The following is a 22170-nucleotide window of genomic DNA, read 5'->3' as shown; positions in this document are numbered from 1 at the left end:
GACTCAGGATGCTGCGTCAGGCAATTCTGTTTTAGAGACAGGCCATATGAAATCTGGGGGTCTGAAAGTCATTTCCTTAAAACGGTTCTCTTACTCATATTCCTATTTTCCACGTGTGCCATGACATGGAAACGGTTAGGGAACACTAATGGTGACAAGACTCCATCTCCCATTCCTGTTTCCGTACCTGACTTGTTAACCCATAGATTTGCTAGACTTCTCCAAGAACTAGCAGCCACCACTGCCGTGGTCTTCTGCCACAGTCTTCCTCGGTTTACACTCTGGACTGGAGTGTCTCCACCTTCGTTCTTCCATCACTTTCTGTCTTCCAGATGTCTGTCCAAATCTCCCCTCAGTTGATGGAACACTCTCCCATTCTCAGTATTCATGGGCGTAGGCCCTTTTATGAGCATTTGCCGGCCTGGTAGAAAATGCAGGTTTTGTCATGAATAGGTGCTGGGTTTGGATCTCCGTCAAACGCTTTTCTGCATCAGTTGATGTGATCATATGATTTTGTTTCTTTAACCTATTGATATGCACATTACAGTATAGATTCAGATGAATTGATTTTTGAGTGTTGAACCAGCCGTGCATACTTGGAATAAATCCTGCTTGGTCATGCATATTTTTAATACAAAATTTAATAAAAATCCAAATAAAAACTTAATTAAGACATTTTTTAATTGTTAGATTTGACTTGCTAACATTTTGTTGATGATATTTGCATCTACCTTTACAAGAGATGTTGGTTTGTAGTTTTTTTATTCTACTGTCTTTTTCTAGTTTTGGTATCAGAATAATGCTGGCCTTACAAAGTAAGGAGAGAAATAGTCCCTGCTCTTCTATTCTCTGGAAGAGAGTGTATAAAATTGGTGTTAATGCTTCTCAAAATATTTAATAGAATTCTCCATTTCTTTTTCGGGAAAAATTTTTTTAAAATATTTTATTTATTTATTTGACGGAGAGAGACAGCCAGCGAGAGAGGAAACACAAGCAGGGGGAGTGGGAGAGGAAGAAGCAGGCTCATAGCGGAGGAGCCTGATGTGGGGCTCGATCCCATAACACCGGGATCATGCCCTGAGCCGGAGGCAGAGGCCCAACGACTGCACCACCCAGGAGCCCCACCTTTTTCGGGGAATTTTAATGACAAATTTGTTTTTGCTAGTGGCTGTAGAATGAATCTATGTCCTCTCATTAGTGCTTCTGTCATTTGTAGTTTTTGAAGAGCTGGTCCATTTTTTCTAAGTTGTTGAATTTATAAGTTTAAAGGTCTCTGTGGGGGGCGCCTGGGTGGCACAGCGGTTAAGCGTCTGCCTTCGGCTCAGGGCGTGATCCCAGCGTTCTGGGATCGAGCCCCACATCAGGCTCCTCTACTGGGAGCCTGCTTCTTCCTCTCCCACTCCCCCTGCTTGTGTTCCCTCTCTTGCTGGCTGTCTCTAGCTCTGTCGAATAAATAAATAAAATCTTAAAAAATAAACAAATAAAGGTCTCTGTGGTATTCCCTTATTATTCCTTTAAAGGCTGCAGGAACTGTGATGATACTCCGTTTTGTTACTGATACTGTTGATTTTTGTCTTCTCTCTTTTTATTTTGTCAGTCTTGCTAGAAGCTATTAGCTAGCTTTTTGTGGTTTTTTAAAAATTGTTTTCCCTTTCCAATTTTATTGATTTCTGCTCTTATCTGTATCATTTCTTTCTTTCTACTTGCTTTGGGTTTCTTTTGCTCTTTTTTTCTGGTTTCTTGAGGTTACAGACTTGAGACTTTTTGTAACATGATGTTTCCCTCTGTTCTGGGGTAATCATGTATAGATTTCCTTCTTGACACTGCTGTAGCTACAGCCCACACATTTTGATATGTTGTATTTTAATTTTACTCAGTTTTTTAAAGATTTTATTTATGGATTTGAGAAAGAACATAAGCAGGGGGAGGAGCAGAGGGACAAGCAGACTCCCCACGGGGCAGGGAGCCTGTTGTGGGGCTTATTCCCAGGACCCTGGGATCATGACCTGAGCTGAAGGCAGTCACTTAACTGACTGAGCCACCCAGGTGTCCCAGTTCTGTATGTTTTTTAATTTCCTTTGAGACTTCCTCTTTGACCAGGTATGATTTTAAAGTGTGTTGTTTAATTTCCAAGTAGATTAATTTTCCTGTGGCCTTTCTCTCACTGATTTCTAATTTGATTTCATAATGGTCAATAAGCCTACTTTGTATGATTTCAGTTCTTTTAAATTTGTTAACATTTGCTTTTTGGCCCAGCATGTGGTCTATTAACAGCGCTTTAAAAAAAAAAGAAATGTGCATTCTGCTGTTGTGGATGGAGTGTTCTATAAATGTCAGTTAGATCCTGTCGGTTCATTGTGTGTTCAGGTCTTCTAGATCTTTGCTCATTTTCTAACTCTTAGTTCTATCAGTTGCTGAGAGGGGGATGTTGAAGTCCAAATAATTATAATTTCAGAGATCCATGTGTTATGAAAGATCAATTTTGGAGTCCATGTTTAGGAAAAAAATATAAAATTTGAAGACAGGCTTAAGTAAGAAAAATGAATATTTATTAGAATGAGAAAATAAATCCCAACAAATTACAAATGTTGGAATGCTGGCACAAAACCCACAAGCATTACGAAATCGAAAACCAACATAAGGTATTTATTATTTTATTGCCCAACATATTTTAAGTTGGGCATGGAGCCCACCATGGGGCTTGAACTCACCACGCTGAGATCAAGACTTGAACTATGATCAAGAGTCAGATGCTCAACAGACTGAGCCACCCAGGCACGCCTTCCCCCACCTGACATAATTTTTTTTATTGAAGTATAGTTGATACACAATGTTATATTAGTTTCAGGTGTACAGCATAGTGATTCAACAACTCTATACACTGGGCTACGCTCCCTGTAAGTGTAGCTACCATCTGTCACCATATAACGCTACTGCAATACCAATGACTATACCATACACACACACACGCACACTCACTCGCACATACACGCACACACGCATTCGCACGCACACACTCACACGCACACTCACACGCACTCACACTCACTCGTGCACACACTTGCACACACGCACACACTCGCGCGCACACTCACACGCACACACTGTATGTGCTATACTATACTGACATACTTTTCCTCTGCATTTGGAGGAGGGTCTGGATGTGGGGGTTTTTTTTGGTTGGTTTTGGTTTTTGGTGTTTTTTTGGTATGGATTTTCATATGATAGTGATTTTATTCTATCAAATTTTTATAGATTGAACAGAAAGATAATTTGGTCTTTCTTCAAGCATGGTTGATCAAAAAGAATTGTTATTACTGATAGTTGTTTTTTTTTTCAGCTTGGCAACTTGTTATTAGTAATAGCTTGTAATTCAAACAAATTGTATCTGAAACACAACTTCCCCTTAGCTGGACCCCAAAAATGACTACAGCCACTCTAATGCTACCTGACACAAGGAAAACTGTGCCAGAGGGGAAATCAGAAGAGACAATGTCCTTAACCAATACAATTGAAATATATTATTTTTGCAGATTTTAGAAAAACTTACAAATATGTGAACATTTTGCTAAGGCAGCTTTTGGGACCTTGGTAAGGACCTGTGCAAGCAAGGGCCCCTGAAGCTTAACCTCCATTAGTTTCATGGAAAATTGAGCCCTACTGCTGGCATTTTAATGGGATACAGAGAGAAATAAACTTGTTCCACCATCTTGAAGCAGAAATGTCTTGGTTTTTAAAAAACTTTTTATTATGAGAATTTCCAAGCAAACCTAAAAGAAATGAGAATAGTAATAATGGGTATTCATAGTACTCATCATCCAATTTCTAAAATTACCACATTTCGGGGCACCTGGCTGGCGCAGTTGGTGGAACATGCAACTCTTAATCTCAAGGTTGTGGGTTAAAGTCCTACATTGGGTGTAGAGATTACTTAAGATTAAAATCTTAAAAAAAATTACCAAATTTTGCTGATCTTGTCCGTTTTGATGCTTTCAGTTCAAGACAATATGGGGGGATAGATACAAAGGTGAATGAGGGGCACCTGGGTGGCTTAGTCAGTTAAGTGACAGGTTCTTGATTTCAGTTCAGGTCATGATCTCAGGGACATAGGATTGAGCCCTGCATCAGGCTCCATGCTCAGTGGGGAGTCCGCTTGAGATTCTCTCTCTCCCTCTCCCTCAGCCCCTCCCCCCCCACTCTCTCTCAAATAAGCAAATACATTTTTAAAAAAACCCACAAAGATGAATGAGATGTGGTCTCTGCCCTCATGTATGTACCCTGTGAAGAGGATGAGACATGAGTCCGACAAACTATGTCATATTACCCAAAGGAGAACTCTGGACCATAGAAGGAGAGACCACCTCTAGCCAGGAATGACCAGTAAAGGCTGTAAGGAAGAAATGGGCTACTGAGGAAATAAGTACATATTTTTATTTAAGTTCTTAATTTTTATTCCAGCATAGTTAACATATACTGTGAAATTACTTTCAGGTATCCAATATAGTGATTCAACAATTCTATACATTACTCAGTGCTCATTATGGTAAGTGTACTCTTAATCCCCTTCACCTATATCACCCATCCCCCCACCCTCCTCCCCTCTGATAACCATCAGTTTGTTCTCTAGAGTTAAGAATCTGTTTCTTGGTTTCTCACTCTCTTTTTTTCCTTTGTTCGTTGAAACAAGTACATATTTTAACTGGTCCAAACTGAGGCAGAATTGAAGTATCTGAAATACGTATTTCTTGCTTTTATTCTAGAGTATTCTTCTTGGCTTTGGAGAAATAGCTCAACCTCCCTACCATTTATCTAAATCTCCAACTAGATATTCAGATTCATTCAGATTCAAGTAACATTTATTGAGTGTGGGGGCGCCTGGGTAGCGCAGTCGTTAAGCATCTGCCTTCGGCTCAGGGCGTGATCCTGGGGTTCTGGGATCGAGCCCCATATCGGGCTCCTCTGCTGGGAGCCTGCTTCTTCCTCTCCCACTCCCCCTGCTGTGTTCCCTCTCTCGCTGGCTGTCTCTGTCAAATAAATAAATAAAATCTTTAAAAAAAAAACCTATTGAGTGCTTGCTAGCTGTTGTGCATTTTCACATACATTATCTCATTGAATCCTCACAAGCCTGAGAGATAGAGATCATCATCCCCATTTCTTTTTTTTTTTTTTTAAAGATTTTATTTATTTATTTGACAGAGATAGAGACAGCCAGCGAGAGAGGGAACACAAGCAGGGGGAGTGGGAGAGGAAGAAGCAGGCTCCCAGCGGAGGAGCCTGATGTGGGGCTCGATCCCGTAACGCCGCATCATCCCCATTTCTGAACAAGAGAAGATTCATAGAGGCAGCTTGCCTAAGGCTTCACAGGTAGGAAGTATAACTAAAATCCAGGACTCCTAAATCCAATCTAGTGTTCTTAAAGTGATATCTACATCTGTATGGTAACTTTCTTAAACTTTTCAAAGTACTTCCCCAGTTCAGAAAACACCAGTGGCTCCCAGTCACTACACATTAAAATTAATAATAAAAGTCCTTCATTTTTTTCTATAATCCAGTTTTGGTTTTTGTTCAAGTGTATCTTTCATCCACAAGATTGCATCTGAACCCCCTTCCTGTGTTAGGGAAACGGCCTTCCTTATGAGGCAGAGCCCACCTCTCACTGTGGAAATCACAAGTCCACACACTTATTTTGCTGGGCTCCCTGTTAAAGCTATACCATCAAATATGATAGCCCCTGGCCACATAGCTATTGAACCCTTGAAATGCAGCTAGCATCATATGTTGAAATGGTACTATTTTGGATACGTTGGGTTAAATAAAACATATTATTAAAATTAATTTAACTTTTTTTCTATGATTTTCTTGATGTAGCTACTAGGAAATTTAGGATTTTGTATGTGGCTTGGCTTGCACTATATTTCTATTGGACAGCATTAAGCTAGACTATTAACATATGACTGGGCTATGTCAATCATTTGTCCCCAGGCTTGGTACTGACAGCAAGTGTGGTTAAGTCACAGTGACCCTCTGTTCTATTGAGAGTAGTGGCAGCAATAGAGACTGTATCTAGTTTCCAGGTGGGAGTGGCACCAGCCAGTGTCTAGGGTAAGTGGTATTGGTGGTCCTAGTTTTGGTATCTGTACCCCCACAGTGGCTGCAGGGGTGGTTTCTTGGGACTACTTCTGGGCATAATGTCGAGTATTGTTCCTGAACATCCTGCCGATATCCAATATTCTTCTAATCAATCCTTTTTCAGCCCAGGTCCTTCAGAAAGGCTCTCTTCTCCACCCCAGGCCACAGATCCCTCCTCCTTTTGATATCAGTAGGGAATCAGGTCCAAAACACACACTTGGCACTTGGCCTGTGCTAGTTATCTTACATAGGAAAAGGCCTTTCAGCCAGAGTGTGAAATTCTGCATGGCAGGAGCACTGTCTTTTACATAATTGTTTCTCAGTAGCTGTCAGGCCATCTTGGTCAGCACATCTCTGGAGGAAGACTTGTTAGTTATCACTGCAGATCTCTGAGGTAGGCACAGCAGCTGTCATTATCCCTGTTCACACAGATGAGGAAGCTTGCTCAGTGGGGTGGAGCGACTAGCCTAAGGTCTCACTGCTGGTTTGCTGCCAAATTGGGACAGTAGCCCAGACCCCCCCCGCTGCCCATCCTTGGATTTTAGCCCTGCAATATATATAAGATGATGTATTCATTTCTAGGGCTGCTGCAACAAAGGGCTACAAACTGGGTGGCTTAGAAGAATGGAAGTTTATTGTCATAGGTCTAGAGGCCATTAGTCTGAAATCAAGGTGGCAGGGCCATCCTCCCTCTGAAACCTGTATGGAAATTCTTTTTTTGTTTTTGTTTTTTGTTTGTTTTTAAGATTTTATTTATCTATTTGAGAGAGAGAGCACAAGCAGGGGGAGGGGCAGGCAGACGGAGAAGCAGGCTCCCCACTGAGCAGGGAGCCCGACATGGGGCTCCATCCCAGGACCCCGGGATCATGACCTGAGCTGAAGGCAGATGCTTCACCAACTGAGCCGCCCAGGTACCCCATCCTGTGGGGAAATTCTTGCTTGCCTTTCCTGAATTCTGGTGGTTTGCCAGCAATCTTTCGTGTTTCCTGGCCTGTAGTTCTCCCTTTGTCACCACACCGCTCTCTGCCTGCGTGTCTCTTCCTTCATGTGGCGGTCTTCTTATGAGGATTCTAGCTATGGGATTAGGGGTCCATCCTACTCCAGTATGACCTCATTGTAACTTAATTATATATGCAATGACCCTGTTCCCAAATAAGTTCATATTCTTTAGTACTGGAGGTTAGGACTTCAACATAGCCTTTTTTTGTGGGGTGGGGGGAGGGCAACCCATAGCAGATGGTCACCATAAGAGGAGAGAATACCACAGAATCTGAAGACATCGTCTTGTGTCTGGGATTTATTCCAAGGAAGAATTACACTACAGTGAGGTAGGAGGTGAGAGAGTCTTTTCAGGTATGTATTCCCACCGACTACTGGGCTTGCATATGGACTAACTGGGTTGAGTTGACAAGTGTATATTATCATGGGTTACAGTCTATTACTTCCCTTACACAAGGACTGAATGGCCCCAGATATAAGATAGCAGCCCCATCCTTCCCTGTAGTTCTCCCCAGCTATCCTGAGGCAGCTATCCTGTTTAGAGGGAAATGATGGTATATAATTCTGATGAGTAAATGGGATAAGTGATTGTTGTGGTGAGCCTGTCATTCTTTGCCAGAGAACTGTCTTTGATGTATAAAGTATTACTTGGGACCTAGATGAGAGAGCTAGCCGTACAGGAAGAGGCCTAACCAAGGGGATGCAGCTAGCAGTTAGGATATGCACCCATTTTTCTGGTATCTCTCTCTCTTTTTCCTTCGATGAAACATATAGAACGTATTAATAAAAAGAAATACAAATTTCTAAAAAAGAACATGAAAAGGAAATGGTAAAATGAGCTCTGCTCCAGTTCAAAAGAAAAGAATGACAGCAATTTCCAATCAGGCCCTTTGTTGAGAGCCTACGAGAATAGCAATATAACAGGATTCATAAAGGGCAGTAGCTGAAGTCTCTAATGAAAGCATGCTAATGACACAGAGTCAAATCACCAAATAGTCCCATCTCCAAATCCAGTTTCTCTAGATAGGCAGAGCATGGGCTTTAGGGTCAGTACCACCTCTTAATATGTGACTTTGAGCAAGTGACTTAATCTGACTTTTTCTATGCATCAAAATAAGGATAACTACCTAGCAGGGCTATGGTGAGGATTAAGTACCTAGCGTAATGCACAGCACATGAAATAGGCATTCCATTAAATTGAAGTCTTCCGGGGCGCCTGGGTGGCTCAGTTGTTAAGCATCTGCCTTCGGCTCAGGTCATGATCCCAGGGTCCTGGGATCGAGCCCCACATCAGGCTCCCTGCTTGGTGAGCCTGCTTCTCCCTCTTCCTCTGCCTGCCGCTCCCCCCCACCCCTGCTTGTGCTCTCTCTCTCTCTCTGTCAAATAAATAAAAATAAAATCTAAAAAACAAAAAAAATTAAAAAAAATTTGAAGTCTTCCTTTTCTCAGTCCTGCAAACATATGCAATACAATCTGCCCACTGCCCCATCATCACCTACTCTTCTCCATTTTATTCTTTCTCCGCCCCTCCCTTCTAAAGTTCCTATTTGTAATCTAGTTGAGGAGACATATAAATAGGAAATGACTTGCATTTAATTTAATTTAATTTTTTAAATTTTTTTTGAAGATTTTATTTATTTATTTGACAGAGAGAGACAGCCAGTGAGAGAGGGAACACAAGCAGGGGGAGTGGGAGAGGAAGAAGCAGGCTCCCAGCAGAGGAGCCCGATGTGGGGCTTGATCCCAGAATCCTGGGATGAGGCCCTGAGCCGAAGGCAGATGCTTAACGACTGCGCCACCCAGGTGCCCCAACTTGCATTTAATTTTAAAAACTAACAAGTGAAAAACAATGTTGAATGCCACTGACGACCGAGGTGCTGACAAACTTTCATTAATTCAACAAACACTTATTGAGTGACCACCCATGCCAGGCATGGTGCTAAGCACAGGGTGGTCATTGGTAAACAGAACATCTTCACTCCTCATGGAGTTCACAATTTAGTGGGACAGTGCAGAAACAATAAAGATATAATTTAACAATGTGTCGAAAAGAAGTGGTGAGAGTGGACATCTTTGTTTTGTTCCTGATCATAGAGGAAAAGCTCTGTTTTTCACCATTGAGAAGATGTTAGCTGTGGGTTTTCATATATGGCCTTTATTACGTTGAGGTGTGTTCCCTCTAGACCTACTTTGATGAGGATTTTTATCATGAATGAATACTTTGTCAAATGCTTTCTCTGCATCCATTGAGATGATCACATGGCTTTTATCCTTTCTCTTGTATCACGCTGATTGATTTGTGAATATTGAACCATCCTTACATCCTGGAATAAATCCCACTTGATCATGATGAATGATTTTTTTGAGTGTATTGTTGGATTTGGTTTGCTAATATTTTGTTGAGGATTTTTGCATCTATGTTCATCAGAGATACTGGCCTGTAGTTTTGTGGGTTTTTTGTAGTGTCTTTATCTGATTTTGGTATCAGGGTAATGCTAGCCTTGTAGAATGAATATGGAAGTTGTCCTTCCTCTTCTATTTTCTGGAATAGTTTGAGAAGAATAGGTATTAATTCTTCTTTAAATGTTTGATAGAATTCACATGTGAAACCATTTGGTCCTGGACTTTTGTTTGCTGGGAGATTTTTGATTATTGATTCAATTTCATTGCTGGCAATGGATCTGTTCAAGTTTTCTATTTCTTTCCGATTCAGTTTTGGAAGGTTGTATGTTTCAAGGAGTGAACTCTCACCACTTCTATTCAACATAGTACTGGAAGTCCTAGCAACAGCAATCAGGCAACAACAACAACAAAAATAAAAGACATCCACACTGGTAGGGAAGAAGTAAAACTTTCACTACATGCAGATGACATAATACTACATACAGAAAACCCTGAAGACTCCACCAAAAAAACTACTAGAATTGATGAATGAATTCAGTAAAGTCACAGGATACAACATTAATATACAGAAATCTGTTGCATTTCTATACACTAATAATGAAGTAGCAGGTAGAGAAATTAAAAAAAACACTTTACAATTGTACCAAAAATAATAAAATACCTGGGAATAAACTTATCAAAGAGGTGAAAGACCTGTACTCCAAAAACAATAAGACACTGATGAAAGAAACTGAAGGTGACAAAAACATACGGAAATACATCCCACGCTCATTAACTGGAAGAACCAGTATTGTTAAAATGTCCATACTACCCAGAGCAATCTACAAATTTAATGCAATCTTTATCAAAATACCAGCATTTTTCACAGAACTAGAGCATGCAATACTGAAATATGTATGGAACCACAAAAGACCCTGTATACCCAGAGCAATTTTTGAGAGAGAACCTCAAACTGGAGGGATCACAATTCCAGATTTCAAGTTATACTACAAAGCTGTAGTAATCAAAACAGTATGGTACGGGCACAAAAACAGACACATAAATCAATGGTACAGAAGAGAGAGCTCCGAAATAAACCCATATATGGTCAATTAATCTACAACAAAGGAGGCAAGAATATACAATGGGGAAAAAAGGCAGTCTCTTCAACAAATGGTGCTGGGAAAACTGGACAGCTACATGCAAAAGAATAAAACCATACACAAAAGTAAACTCAAAATGGATTGAAGACTTAAATGTGAGACCTAAAACCATAAAAATCCTAGAAGGAAACATAGGCAGTGATTTTTTTAACATCAGCTATAAAGACATTTTTTTAGATATGTCTCCTCAGGCAAGGGAAACAAAAAGTTAAACTATTGGGACTACACCAAAATAAAAGGCTTTTTACAGTGAAGGAAACCATCAACAAAATGAGAATGCAACCTACTGAATGACAGAAGATATTTGCAAATGATATATCCCTAAGGGGCTAATATCCAAAATATATAAAGAACTTATACACTTCAAAAGCAAAAAACCACAAATAATCCAATTTAAAAATGGGCAGAGGACCTGAATAGACATTTTTTCCAAAGTAAACATACAGATGCCCAACAGATACATGAAAAGATGCTCAACATCACTAATCAACAGGGAAATGCAAATCAAAACCACAATGATAAAACACTTCACACCTGTCAGAAGGGCTAAAATCAAAAGGACAAGAGATAACAAGTGTTGGTGAGGATGTGGAGATTTAAGAACCCTCCTGCACAGTTGGTGGGAATGCCAACTGGCAGCCACTGTGAAAACAGTATGAAGGTTCCTCAAAAAATTAAAAATAGAATTACCACCATGTGACTCAGTAATTCCACTACTGGGTATTTACCTCAAGAAAGCAAAAACACTATTTTGAAAAAATATGTGCACCCCTGTGTTTATTGCAGCATTATTTACAATAGCCAAGAAATGGAAGCCACCCAAATGTTCATCCATAGATGAATGGATAAAGATGTCTGATATATATAAAATGGAATATTACTCAGCTATTAAAAAAGAATGAGATCTTGCCATTTGCAACAACATGGATGGACACAGAGGGTATAATACTAAGTGAGGAAGTCAGAGACAAATACCGCATGATTTCACTTATGTAGAATTTAAGAAACAAAACAATTTAACAAAAGAGCCAAAAAAACAGATTTTTTTTCTTTGAGAGAGAGAGAGAGAGCATGCGCATGAGTAGAGAGGGAGAAGAAGCGAGATAACCTTAAGCAGCCTCCACGCTGAGTACAGAGCATGTTGTGGGGCTCAATTGGGGCTTGATCCCACCACCCTGAGGTCATGACCTGAGCCAAAATCAAGAGTTGGATGCTTAACCAAAGGAGCCACCCAGGCGCCTCCAAAAAACAGATTCTTAAATACGGAGAACAAACTAGGTTGCCAGAGAGGTGGGTGGGGGGATGGGTGAAATAGAAAAAGAAACATGTTGGGACGCCTGGGTGGCTCAGTCGTTAAGCATCTGCCTTCGGCTCAGGTCATGAGGGATCGAGCCTGGCATCGGGCTCCCTGCTCCAGGGGAAGCCTGCTTCTCCTCTCCCACTCCCCCTGCTGGTGTTCCCGCTCTTGCTGTGTCTCTCTCTGTCCAATAAATAAATAAAATCTTTAAAAAAAAAGAAAAACAAAAATGTTGAATGCCATGGAAGAAATTATCAGGTGCAATATTGGAAACTAACTGGAGAGCAGGAGGGAGACCTAGCTTAGGAAGGATGGCCTTTCTGAGGTGACAATTAATGCTGAAACCTGAAAGATGACAAGCTGGGCATGTGAAGAACAATAGTAAGGATCTTCAAGACTGTGGGATCAGCAGGTGCAAAGCATAGACAGTCAGGAAGTATTCGTGTTTGAAAAGCAGTTGGGACAGTGTCAACAAGGTAGACAGGACCCTTGTAGTAAAATCCAACTCTTATCATGGCCTCAATCCCCTACCTAACTGCCTCTCCCTGACCTCATCTCCTCCCACTGTCCATGCCACCTATTCTCCTTGTCCCTCTTACCTGCTGGTCTCATTCCCACCTCAGGCCCCTGCTTTTGTTGTTCTCTCTGCCTGGAAGGCTCTGACCCAGTTCTTCTCTTGGCTCCTGGCCCCTACGGTCAACCAGACCTCAGATCAGATGTCATCTCCGGAGAGAGACTGCTAATTGCCGCCCTTCAGTCTCCTTCATCTTTTGGTGGTTCGCTCTCTTCCCATCCCTTATCACTATGAAACATTAATTCTGTGATTTGTCTTTTATTGTCCATTCTTTCCTCCTAGAATGTAAGTTCCATGAGTATATATTTCTACTTCTGGAGCCTAGGACATTATCAAGTATATAATAGAAACTCAAGTATTATTTGTTGATTTAATGTTGAATGAAATTAAGCTAGAGAGGTCATTAAAGGTAAAGAACAGGTAAAACTGAGACAAACGAGGACTTTCCAGAATAGGTATGCTTTGAATTAAAATGGGGGTGGGGGGAGTTCGAGGGAGAGCAGGTGGTGCGCAGCTACAAAACAAGAATTTGGGGAATTACTCGTTTATCTGCGTCTTTTTCACTGGGTTATGAGTTCCTTAAGGGCTGGAGCCAGGTTTTATCAATCTATCATCAGCACCCAGCCAAGGACGCTTCATATTGTAGGCGCTGGACAGGTGTTTGCTGAATAACTGACTATGGGTATGCAGAAGGGTTTTATTAATTCGGCCGCTACCCAAAGAAAAGAGAGTAGATCTGGCGACCGAGACTCGGCTTCCCAAGTAGCAAGCGCGCAAGACACCGGACCGCGAGGAACCCACGGTCCGCGCGCTGCGGCAGAGCGACTGCGCATTCCAGCCCCTCCCGGCGAGGCTGGAGGACGCCGGCGATTCCCGCGCACGCATGCGCGCCGCATTCTTCCCGCCTCCAACAAGATGGCGGAGGCCTAGTAGCAAGGGGGCGGAGTGTGGCCGCCGGAAACCCGGCCGCTGCTGGGGGGAGCTGCGGGCGAAGGCCCGGGAGCAGCGGGCGGAGGCTGGCACGATGCTGTTCCCGGGAAGCGTTGTTAGTTACTGCTGAGGGAGGTGACCCACAGAGTTGCCTTCCCCGACCCCCGGTGCCCCCTATGTACGGCTCTCTGGGCTCGGGTCCGGTCGCCGCTTTGCCTGCTTCTGCACCCCCCTCTACTGTCGGGTCCTGGAGCTCCGGCGGCGGCGGCGGCTGTGTCCCGAAGGAGAGGAAGCGCCCAGGCGGCGTCCGTACTTCTGGCCGCGGGGCGAGCGTCTGGCAGGTGAGTGAGGCGCAAGCACTGGCGGTTTTGTCCCGCTGCTCTAGACCCTAATGGTGCTCGGCCGGACTCTGCCGCTCTCTTGTCTCCACGTCCCACCCCCTCCCCGCCCTGCGCCCCCTTTCAGGCCTCCAGCTGGACCCTGGCTTTGCAAGCCCTCCATTCTCACACGGTGGGTGGGGGTCGCGACGCCTGCTGCCTTCCGCACCTTTCCCGGCTCCTGGTGAAGCTTTACACGTCCAAGCGGTCTCTCCTTTGCGTTAGGTGGGTGGGTCGTTGCCCCTCCTATTTTAGTCGCCTCCCCATCTTCCTGGTTTCGACCCTCTTGCTTCCTTTAAAAGTTCTGGGAAGAATACCCGGTAGCCTCGTATCTAGAGTTACAAAGAAAAAGCTTCACCTTAATGAGGGAATCAAGTCCCCAGGAGACGGGTCGTTTGAAGAGTTGGACTTGGCTCATTGAACTCCTGCAAAGTAGGGAATGGTGCCTGTGATGCAGATGATCGTTCATGGAAATTAACCTGTGACTATAGTAAACCTTTGGTCTCCGAACTTTTAAGGCGGGGGCTTACGTTTTCTAGATCTAGTGGAAGAATTGGGAAGTGTTCGTTTTTAAAAAAGAAGGCTTTGTGAATGTAAGATACGTAATAGCACAAGGAAGGTTAAGTGATATATTCTTTTATTTAGTGTGGCGGAGTATCTTTTATTTAGATGTTTATTTTATTTAGCTTAAATTGCCCAGGGAAGCTTTAGAATCCCGTATTGTACAAGCTCTTTGTTTTATTTAGAAAGGACTAAAATGGAGAAAAGCTTTTTAAACTCAGAACTCCTCAAATTTCTTGGATTCTCGATTGTTGCTGCTGCTACTTAACAGTCGCTGTAGGACTTGATATTTTCTGCAAAATTTAGGCTGTGCCAGTCTCAGTTCTTCTTTCATTACTAGGGCAAGGGTACTCAGAACTAATGGTGTAAGAAACTGTCCTAAATAACCTGGTGTCTTGCCAGAGTTGATAAATGCAAGCTGCAGGATTGAAGTGGTAGTGGAGGAAGTTGCCATGTCTGTTTCTCCCATATTTTCTGTTTTTCTGCAGTTATCTCAACTCTGTCCTCCTGTTTGGGCTTCGTGCTCAGACTGGCTTCCCTCCTAGTAAAAAGATGGCTATCAGCAACGTTCATGTGATAGTCTTTGTCATTTACTTCCAAAGGGAGAGAGAAGTAGTTGGATAATTTCTCAAAAGCCCCAAAACTGTAAAACTGAGATTATAGATATAAATGATAGCTTCTCCTTTGAGATTGCAAGTGGGTGGACTATTTTATTAACATTAAATTGAGTAATATTTTGTTGAAGCTATGCTAGGTGCTGTCCCAAGTTATTAAAGGACAAACTATCCTTGCCCTTTTGGAATTCTGTACTAACATTCTTTAGTATGTGGGCTGTATAATTGGCCTGACAGATTTGTTTACTTTTCATTTTGCCTCATGACACATAATCTGTCTTTCCCTTTGTTGTAGACTTTGATCTCTTAATGAATTTCCTTTTTTAAAGATTTTTTTAATTTCTTAAATTTAGAGATAGAATTGTTTAGTTCAAAAAAAGGGGAGATATTTTTATGTTTGATTCCTGTATGGGCTAGTTTGTCCATTTGTTTGTTTTCAGCCTTCATTTTTCTACAGTCAAGGGCTGTACATTTTTAGAGGGGGTTATCTCTCAATTCTGTGCTTTTGACTGAAGGGATAGTAGTACTGCTGAGCTCCAGTCAATGGCTCTCTGCCTCTGGCAAAATAATTTGAAGGGTTGTGTCAAAACACATCTCTGATTACAAACTTATTAAAATCCCTTACTCTTCCGCTTTTAGGGAACCTGTTTTCTCTCTCACACACGCTGTCTTTATGAACCCCTCTTTGTCTCTCTATTTATCCAACCCATTAGCCTGCTGCTGATTTCATTTGCCTCTCTAAACCAGGATCCCACTGTCATCGGTTTTTACTAAGCTCTCATTAATGCCCTAGAATGCTTTATTTTCTGTAGATTTACCTTTCTAGTCCCCAGTCCAGAATAAGCCTCATCACTAGCTCTTTCAGTTTGACCCCTGAGCTCCTGAAGGATACAAGAGACAGTTACGTGCAGGTATTGGTTAGTTTTCATACCAGTTGGTGCTCTGCTGTCTGCTGGGTCTTTAATGCTGACTGTCTTTCTGTATCATTTCCTGAAGGTTTTTATAGCAAATAATAATCTCTTCCTTTCCTGAGAAAAATCTCAACTGTCTGAGGTATATTCTTTTTATCCTCAGTATCATTTCCTTATCTACTCCTATCTCAGGGGAAGAATGTCCTTCCCCTTTTTCAAGAGTAGTCCCCTCCAGATGTGTCCACAATCATTCCTGCCTGTCTTTCTGTCAAACTGTCCTTTATCATTCCTTCTTCAGTCTCTTCCTCTTTAGCCTATGTATATGCTTCTATGTCAAGGCTGCCAAATACAGTGCTGTGTGCTGTGCAACTCAGGTAGGCGAGTCTGAATTTTGAGCCTGCTGTGTCATTGTATTTTTATTCTTTGATTCCAGGAGCCTGGTGTAGTAGGAAGAACATGGACTTTTGAGCCCGATAAATCTGGGTTTGAAGTCTTTTAAAACCACTTAGTGGCTGTGTGGCTGTGGGCAAGTTACTACTCACTGTATTCTTTATCTGTAAAATAGAACGTTAAACTTGCTTACAGAGTCATAATTGAAGGAGTTTAACACATGTTAAATGTTCACCCAAGTGTTTGGTACATTATGGAGTTCTTAATTAATATAAATTATTGTTTCCTTTGCACTCTGACTTACTTTACCATTTCAGCACTGAAATTGCTACTTTAAAAGTCACCTATGATCTCCTAGTCACCAAATCTAATGGTCTTTCCTCGGTTATCTTTGGTTTCCTAGGATCACTGGTGAAATATACTCTGTGGGAATAAGATTATCTGATTTCTTGGTTCTTCTGCATTGTATGCCCTGTTTCTCTTATGTCTCTGAAAGTTTTTTCACATTTCCTGCACTTCTTCCCCCAAAACATAGTGGTTCCCACATTAGTTAGGATGCAAACTTGTTTTAAAAGCAAAAAGAATGTATTGGCTTATATAATTGGCAAGTGCATAGAGAGAATTGGCTTCAAAAACAGGCTTATGTCATCAGGGCTGAAGCTCCATTTTCTGCTATTATCTCAACTTTGTCCTCCAGTTTGGGCTTTATGCTTTGACTGGCTTCCCTCCTAGTAAAAAACAAAACAAAACAAAACAAAAAAAACAACTATCAGCAATGTTCATGTGATAGCCTCCTTTATTTCCAAAGGGAGAGAGAATTCTCTTCTAGGCTTTTCCCAGAAGTCCTAACCTCCATTCTGATAGAACAAATGGAGAAGGTCATGCTGCCAAGTCTGTCACAATATCTTTGTCAAGAGGGGTGGGATTCTAATTGGCCTCACGGGTGGATGAACCTCAACTAGAATGACAAGTGGTAACCAGTGTACTCAAGGATCTCTGCACTTTTCACTGTGTTCTCTTAGCGGTTGTACCCTATTTTTAATGGCATAAATCATCACTTTTGTGTGGATGTTTCCCGTTCTGTAACTTGACTTCCCACCGGCATTGCTTGCTGTGTATCTTAGATGTACTATCATAAGCTTGCCTCCTACCAAACAGAATCAGGTGGAATTTGATTTTAATCCACCTGCCCTCACCTAGTGTGTTTACATGTGCATGTGTGTATATGTTTCTCTTGCTTCTGATTTGTCTTTTGTACACAGCTTTCTCCCAGCCACCCACTCTAACCCTGCAGTCATGTTGGTTCTCCCACTTCCAGCGGCTTTCAGATCTTGAGTATATCTTGTATTAGTTTGGCCTTGGGTTACATAATACCGACCAGCAGTAAACTGTATTTCACATAAAAAGAAGTCCAGAGTTGGAGGATTGCTGGTCAGTCAGTGTAGCTGTACAGTGACGCTGTATCAAGGATCTAGGTGCTTTTCTTCTTTATCCTCAGTGTGCTGATCTTTTTGCTCAGGCTCATCCTCTTACTGTTGCACATTACTCTTTCTGCTCCGGAAATCACCTTCTCACGCGGCCACCAAAGATAGGAGGAAGTTTGCCCTCCAGTCTCTTGATTAGGCAAGTAAACCTTTCACAGAAGCCGTATGTCAGATGTCATCCTGGCATGTTCATGTCCTACTTGCGAGGGGGCTGGAAAAACCATTATCTGACATTTCAGTCTAGGAGGAAGTTAGGTGAATGGCTGAGGGGAAGGTGACCAACAATATCAGTGACATGTCTCTCTAGTATTTTATAGAGAAGTAAGTTTAAATAAATAAAAATTTTCCAATAGTAGGAGCAGACTTACAGCACTGCTTACCCCAAGAGTTGATGTAAGCTATACATGGGATTTTGGCTAAACATTGAGATAGTCGTAAATGACTGATTAAACTTGGATTTTGTAAAATTAAGACATTTGAGTGATGTGTAACTGTTCTTCTAAGGTTGATATTTTTCTTTTTTTAAATTAAAATTTAATTAATTAACGTACAGTGTATTACTAGTTTCAGAGGTAGAGTTCATTGATTCATTGGTCTTATATAACACCCAGCGCTCATTACATCACGTGCCCTCCTTAATGTCCATCACCCAGTTACCCCTAAAGTTGATGTTAAGTACATTTATGTGTACCTGGTGGAACCACTGAGAGAAATGGGTACATATAAAACTATTAGAAAATAGATTTGTTTTTCCCTTGGGGGTGGGAGGCATTTGGAAAATATATAGGGACATTTTTGGTTGTCACAGTGGTTGTGAGGACCTACTGACAATTGGTGGGTAGAAGTCACATATACTGAAAGTCCTGTGATGTCTCCCACAAAACAAAGATTCATCCCTTCAGAAATGCCAGTAGTGGCCCTACACCCTGAAATAAGCAAATGCTTTGCTTTTTGAAAGAATTCGTAGAAGTTCATTTGTATTCTTATATTGCAAGTGACAGAAAACCAAATTCACACTGCTTAAACAATAAAGGGAATGATTAGATCTTGTAGCTAAACTTTACCTAAGGCTTCATCCAGCCTGAAATCATCAAGGACTTGGCTCAGTTTCTCTGTGATCCGTTCAGCTCTGTCACTCCCCTTGTTCTGGTTTCATTCTAAGCCTAGCTTATCTCATAGTAGCAAATTACAGCAGCACTTTTTAAGACTTAAAACCCTCATTTCACATGTAAAGTAAACTGAAGAATACCTTCTGTTGTTTCATTTTATGAGTGTTTGTTGAGTATCATCACTACTAAAACTTGCCCTAACCACCTAAACACTTACCCCTAAAATGTCGATTACTTCCCGTTGTGCCACAGTTTTATGATCTATATTTGTATCCCTAGTGTATGTCATAGTCTATAAGTATTATTTTTATATGTCTCAATGCATTACCTTGTCTTAGTTATTTTTGTATTAATGTCTAGAATACTGTGGCTTAAAGGTACACAGTAACCATTTATGGAAAAAATTAATGATGGGGTGCCTGGGTGGCTCAGTTGATTAAGCGTCTGCCTTCTGCTCGGGTCATGATCTCAAGATCCTGGGATTGAGCCCCACATCGGGCTCCCTGCTCAGTGGGGAGTCTGCTTCTCCCTCTTCCTCTGCCTGCTGCTCTGCCTGCTTGTGCTCTCTCTCTGTCTCTCTGCCAAGTAAGTAAATAAAATCTTTAAAAAAGAATTAATGAATGACATAGGAAGGATGTGGGAAGGGATAGAGAATTATAAGAAGGCCCTATTCCTTCGTTGTTATTGAACCCTGAATCATGTACATTGTATTCCTACCACCAAAGCATGTATATAATGCTTTTATGATTATTAATAGAGTATAAATTCATTTGAAAGCCTTCCTGAATTCTAGTAGTGTATTTTTCATTATTTTCTCAACAAAACCAAAAGCAATAATCATCATTCATCCAATAAATATTCTTGAGGGTCTGCTGTGTGCACATAATGTGGCAACAGTCGTGAACAAAACCAAGGCTCTGCTCTCTCTGAGTGTAAATGTTGGTTAGGGATGCCGTCAATAAACATTATCCATGTGAACACACACACACAGACACACACGATAGTTAATAGGCTTTGATATAAATAAAAGTTTCAGTGTATAAGAGAGTAACAGGATGCTACTTTAGATAGGTTGGTGACGGAAGGACTTTTTGAGAAGCCCTTTGAGCTGAGAGACCTGAAGGAAGTGGTGGGAGTAAGCCCTGGAGCTATCTGAGGGAAAGTGTTCAGGTCAAGGGAGCGGCACCTTCTGAGATGGAAGTGTGTTTGACATGTGGGAAGAACAACAGGGATAATGAATCATTGAGCCTTACATCGGAAACCGGGGATGTACTGTATGGTGACTAACATAATATAATAAAAAAATCATTAAAAAAAAAAAGAAAAGAAAAGAAAAAAAAAAAAAAGAACAACAGGGAGGCCAGTGTGGCTGAAGTAGAGTGAGTGAAGGGGAGAGTGGTAGGACAGTTGGTAGGACCAGCAGAGGCTAGATCAAGTAGGCATTGAAGGTCATTTAAAGACTCGATTTTACTCTGAGTGAAATGGAAATCATTAAAGTGTTTTAAGCATGGGAATATCCAGATTTGACATGTTTTTGGGGGTTTTTTTTGAAGGATTACTCCAACTGTATGTTGAAAATTGAAGGCAAGAATGAAGCAGGAAAACCAGTTAGGAAAATCTTACAGTAATCTAGGTTGGAAATGTGCTGCTTAGAGAAGATAGTAGTGATGGAGGAGCAAAGAAGTGGTCAAATTTGTAATATACTTAGAAAGTAGAGAGGCACCAGAGTGGCTCAGTTGGTTGTGTCCAATTCTTGACTTTGGCTCAGGTCATGATCTCAAGTTCATGAGATCAAGCTCCGTGTCAGGCTCCACACTCAACCTGGAGTCTGCTTGAGATTCTCTCCCTCTGCCCCTCCCTCACTTGCACTCTCTCTCTCCTTAAATAAGGAGAGAATAAACAAACAAAATCTTTAAAGAAGAAGAGGTAGAATAACTTGGATCTATTGGTAGATTAATAATAAAAAATAAAAAATAAATCTTTAAATAAATAAAATCTTTAAAGAAGAAAAAGGAGAATAACTAGGATTTACTGATGGATTAGACGTGGAGTGTGAGGGAAAGGGAAGTAAAGGATGACTCCTAGGTTTTTCAACACGAGCAACTGGGTGAAAGGTGGCACCTTTTACTAAGATGGGGCTGTGGGGTAGGGGGTAGGTGGAACACAGGTTTGGAGATGTAAATCAGGAGTTTTGTTTTGGATGCAGCTATGTTTGAGATACCTATCAGATATTCAAGTGGAGACGTTGAATAGGCATATCTATTAGGAGTTCAAGGAGCTGGATGTACATGTTTGGAAGTTATCAGTGTATGGATGGTATTTGGGGCCATGGGACCAGATGCTATCACCTGAGGAGTGAGAATAAGATTCATGAAACATTTTGATATTAAAAATGGTTTCTTAAATTAGAGATTGGGAGCCACTGTGTTGGATAGTAACAGTTACAACATTCGGAGTATGGAGAGGATAATGAGTAATTCTGTGACAAAGAAGTGGGACTCAACCCAGGCTTCAAAGATTAGAAAAGATAGAAAAGGCTTTTTCCTTCTGTCATTCCAAGCACAGTGCCTAGCCATGGTGAGCATTCTACAGGTGCTTGTAAATGAACAAAAAGCGCTTAGGCTGGGGAGCAGCTCAAGCAGAGGTTTGGCAGCAGGGAAGGCTAGAATGTTCTAGAAGAAAATCAGAACTAGAGGAACAAAGTTTATGCTGGCAAGTAGTGAAAAGTAGGATTGGGTTAGTCTACTAAAAGCTTTAAATTGTAAAATGACAGTTACGTTTAACCCTATGACCTAATAGTTTTCAGTTCTGTTTCTATTGTTTGCAAGGTGCCTTTACTTCCTGGCCTCTAATAGATGCTCAGTAAGTATTGAATAAGTGAATGTGGAATTCCCAAAATGTAGGATTTATCTCTACTGTGTTCGTTCCCTCTCATTAAAGTATACTGGAATGCAAACTATGTTAAGTCGTATAGGGCTGATCTTACGCTCGCTTCAGTTTATTATTATTTCTAATGATAAGCATTAAACACATTTATACTTTATGATTGATAACAGATTACTTGAGACATATCTCGCAGCTGGTCAGAAAATACCAGGATGTTGGCAAAGCTGAGGTTGAAAATGGTTGCTCAAGAAAGTGAGGAGCCAGAATAATCTTTTATTCAGAGACTAATCATCATTTTTCTTTTACAGAATTGACTGCTTGTAGCCTGTTTATAGATCATTTTCTCTTTTAGCTGTTAGGAGCA

At 41.3% G+C, this 22170-nt stretch overlaps 1 protein-coding gene across 2 annotated transcripts in view; it reads left to right on the top strand.

Moving 5' to 3' along the window:
• The first annotated feature begins 13045 nt into the window (after positions 1-13045).
• Positions 13046-22170, top strand: part of APC (APC regulator of WNT signaling pathway) — a 125115-nt gene continuing 115990 nt past the window's right edge. The window contains exon 1 of one of the 2 annotated variants that reach the window (XM_040621974.1): positions 13046-13815. In XM_040621974.1, coding sequence (XP_040477908.1) covers positions 13651-13815 — 165 coding nt within the window. In that variant the 5' untranslated portion in view covers positions 13046-13650. The remainder of the gene's footprint in view (positions 13816-22170) is intronic. The other variant, XM_040621975.1, reaches the window with a different exon arrangement.

This window comes from Ursus maritimus, unplaced genomic scaffold (assembly GCF_017311325.1).
Source record: "Ursus maritimus isolate PB19 unplaced genomic scaffold, ASM1731132v1 scaffold_5, whole genome shotgun sequence".
Lineage (NCBI taxonomy): Eukaryota > Metazoa > Chordata > Mammalia > Carnivora > Ursidae > Ursus > Ursus maritimus.
The sequence above is the reverse complement of the archived record's forward strand: the minus strand, read 5'-3'. Positions and strand labels throughout refer to the sequence as shown.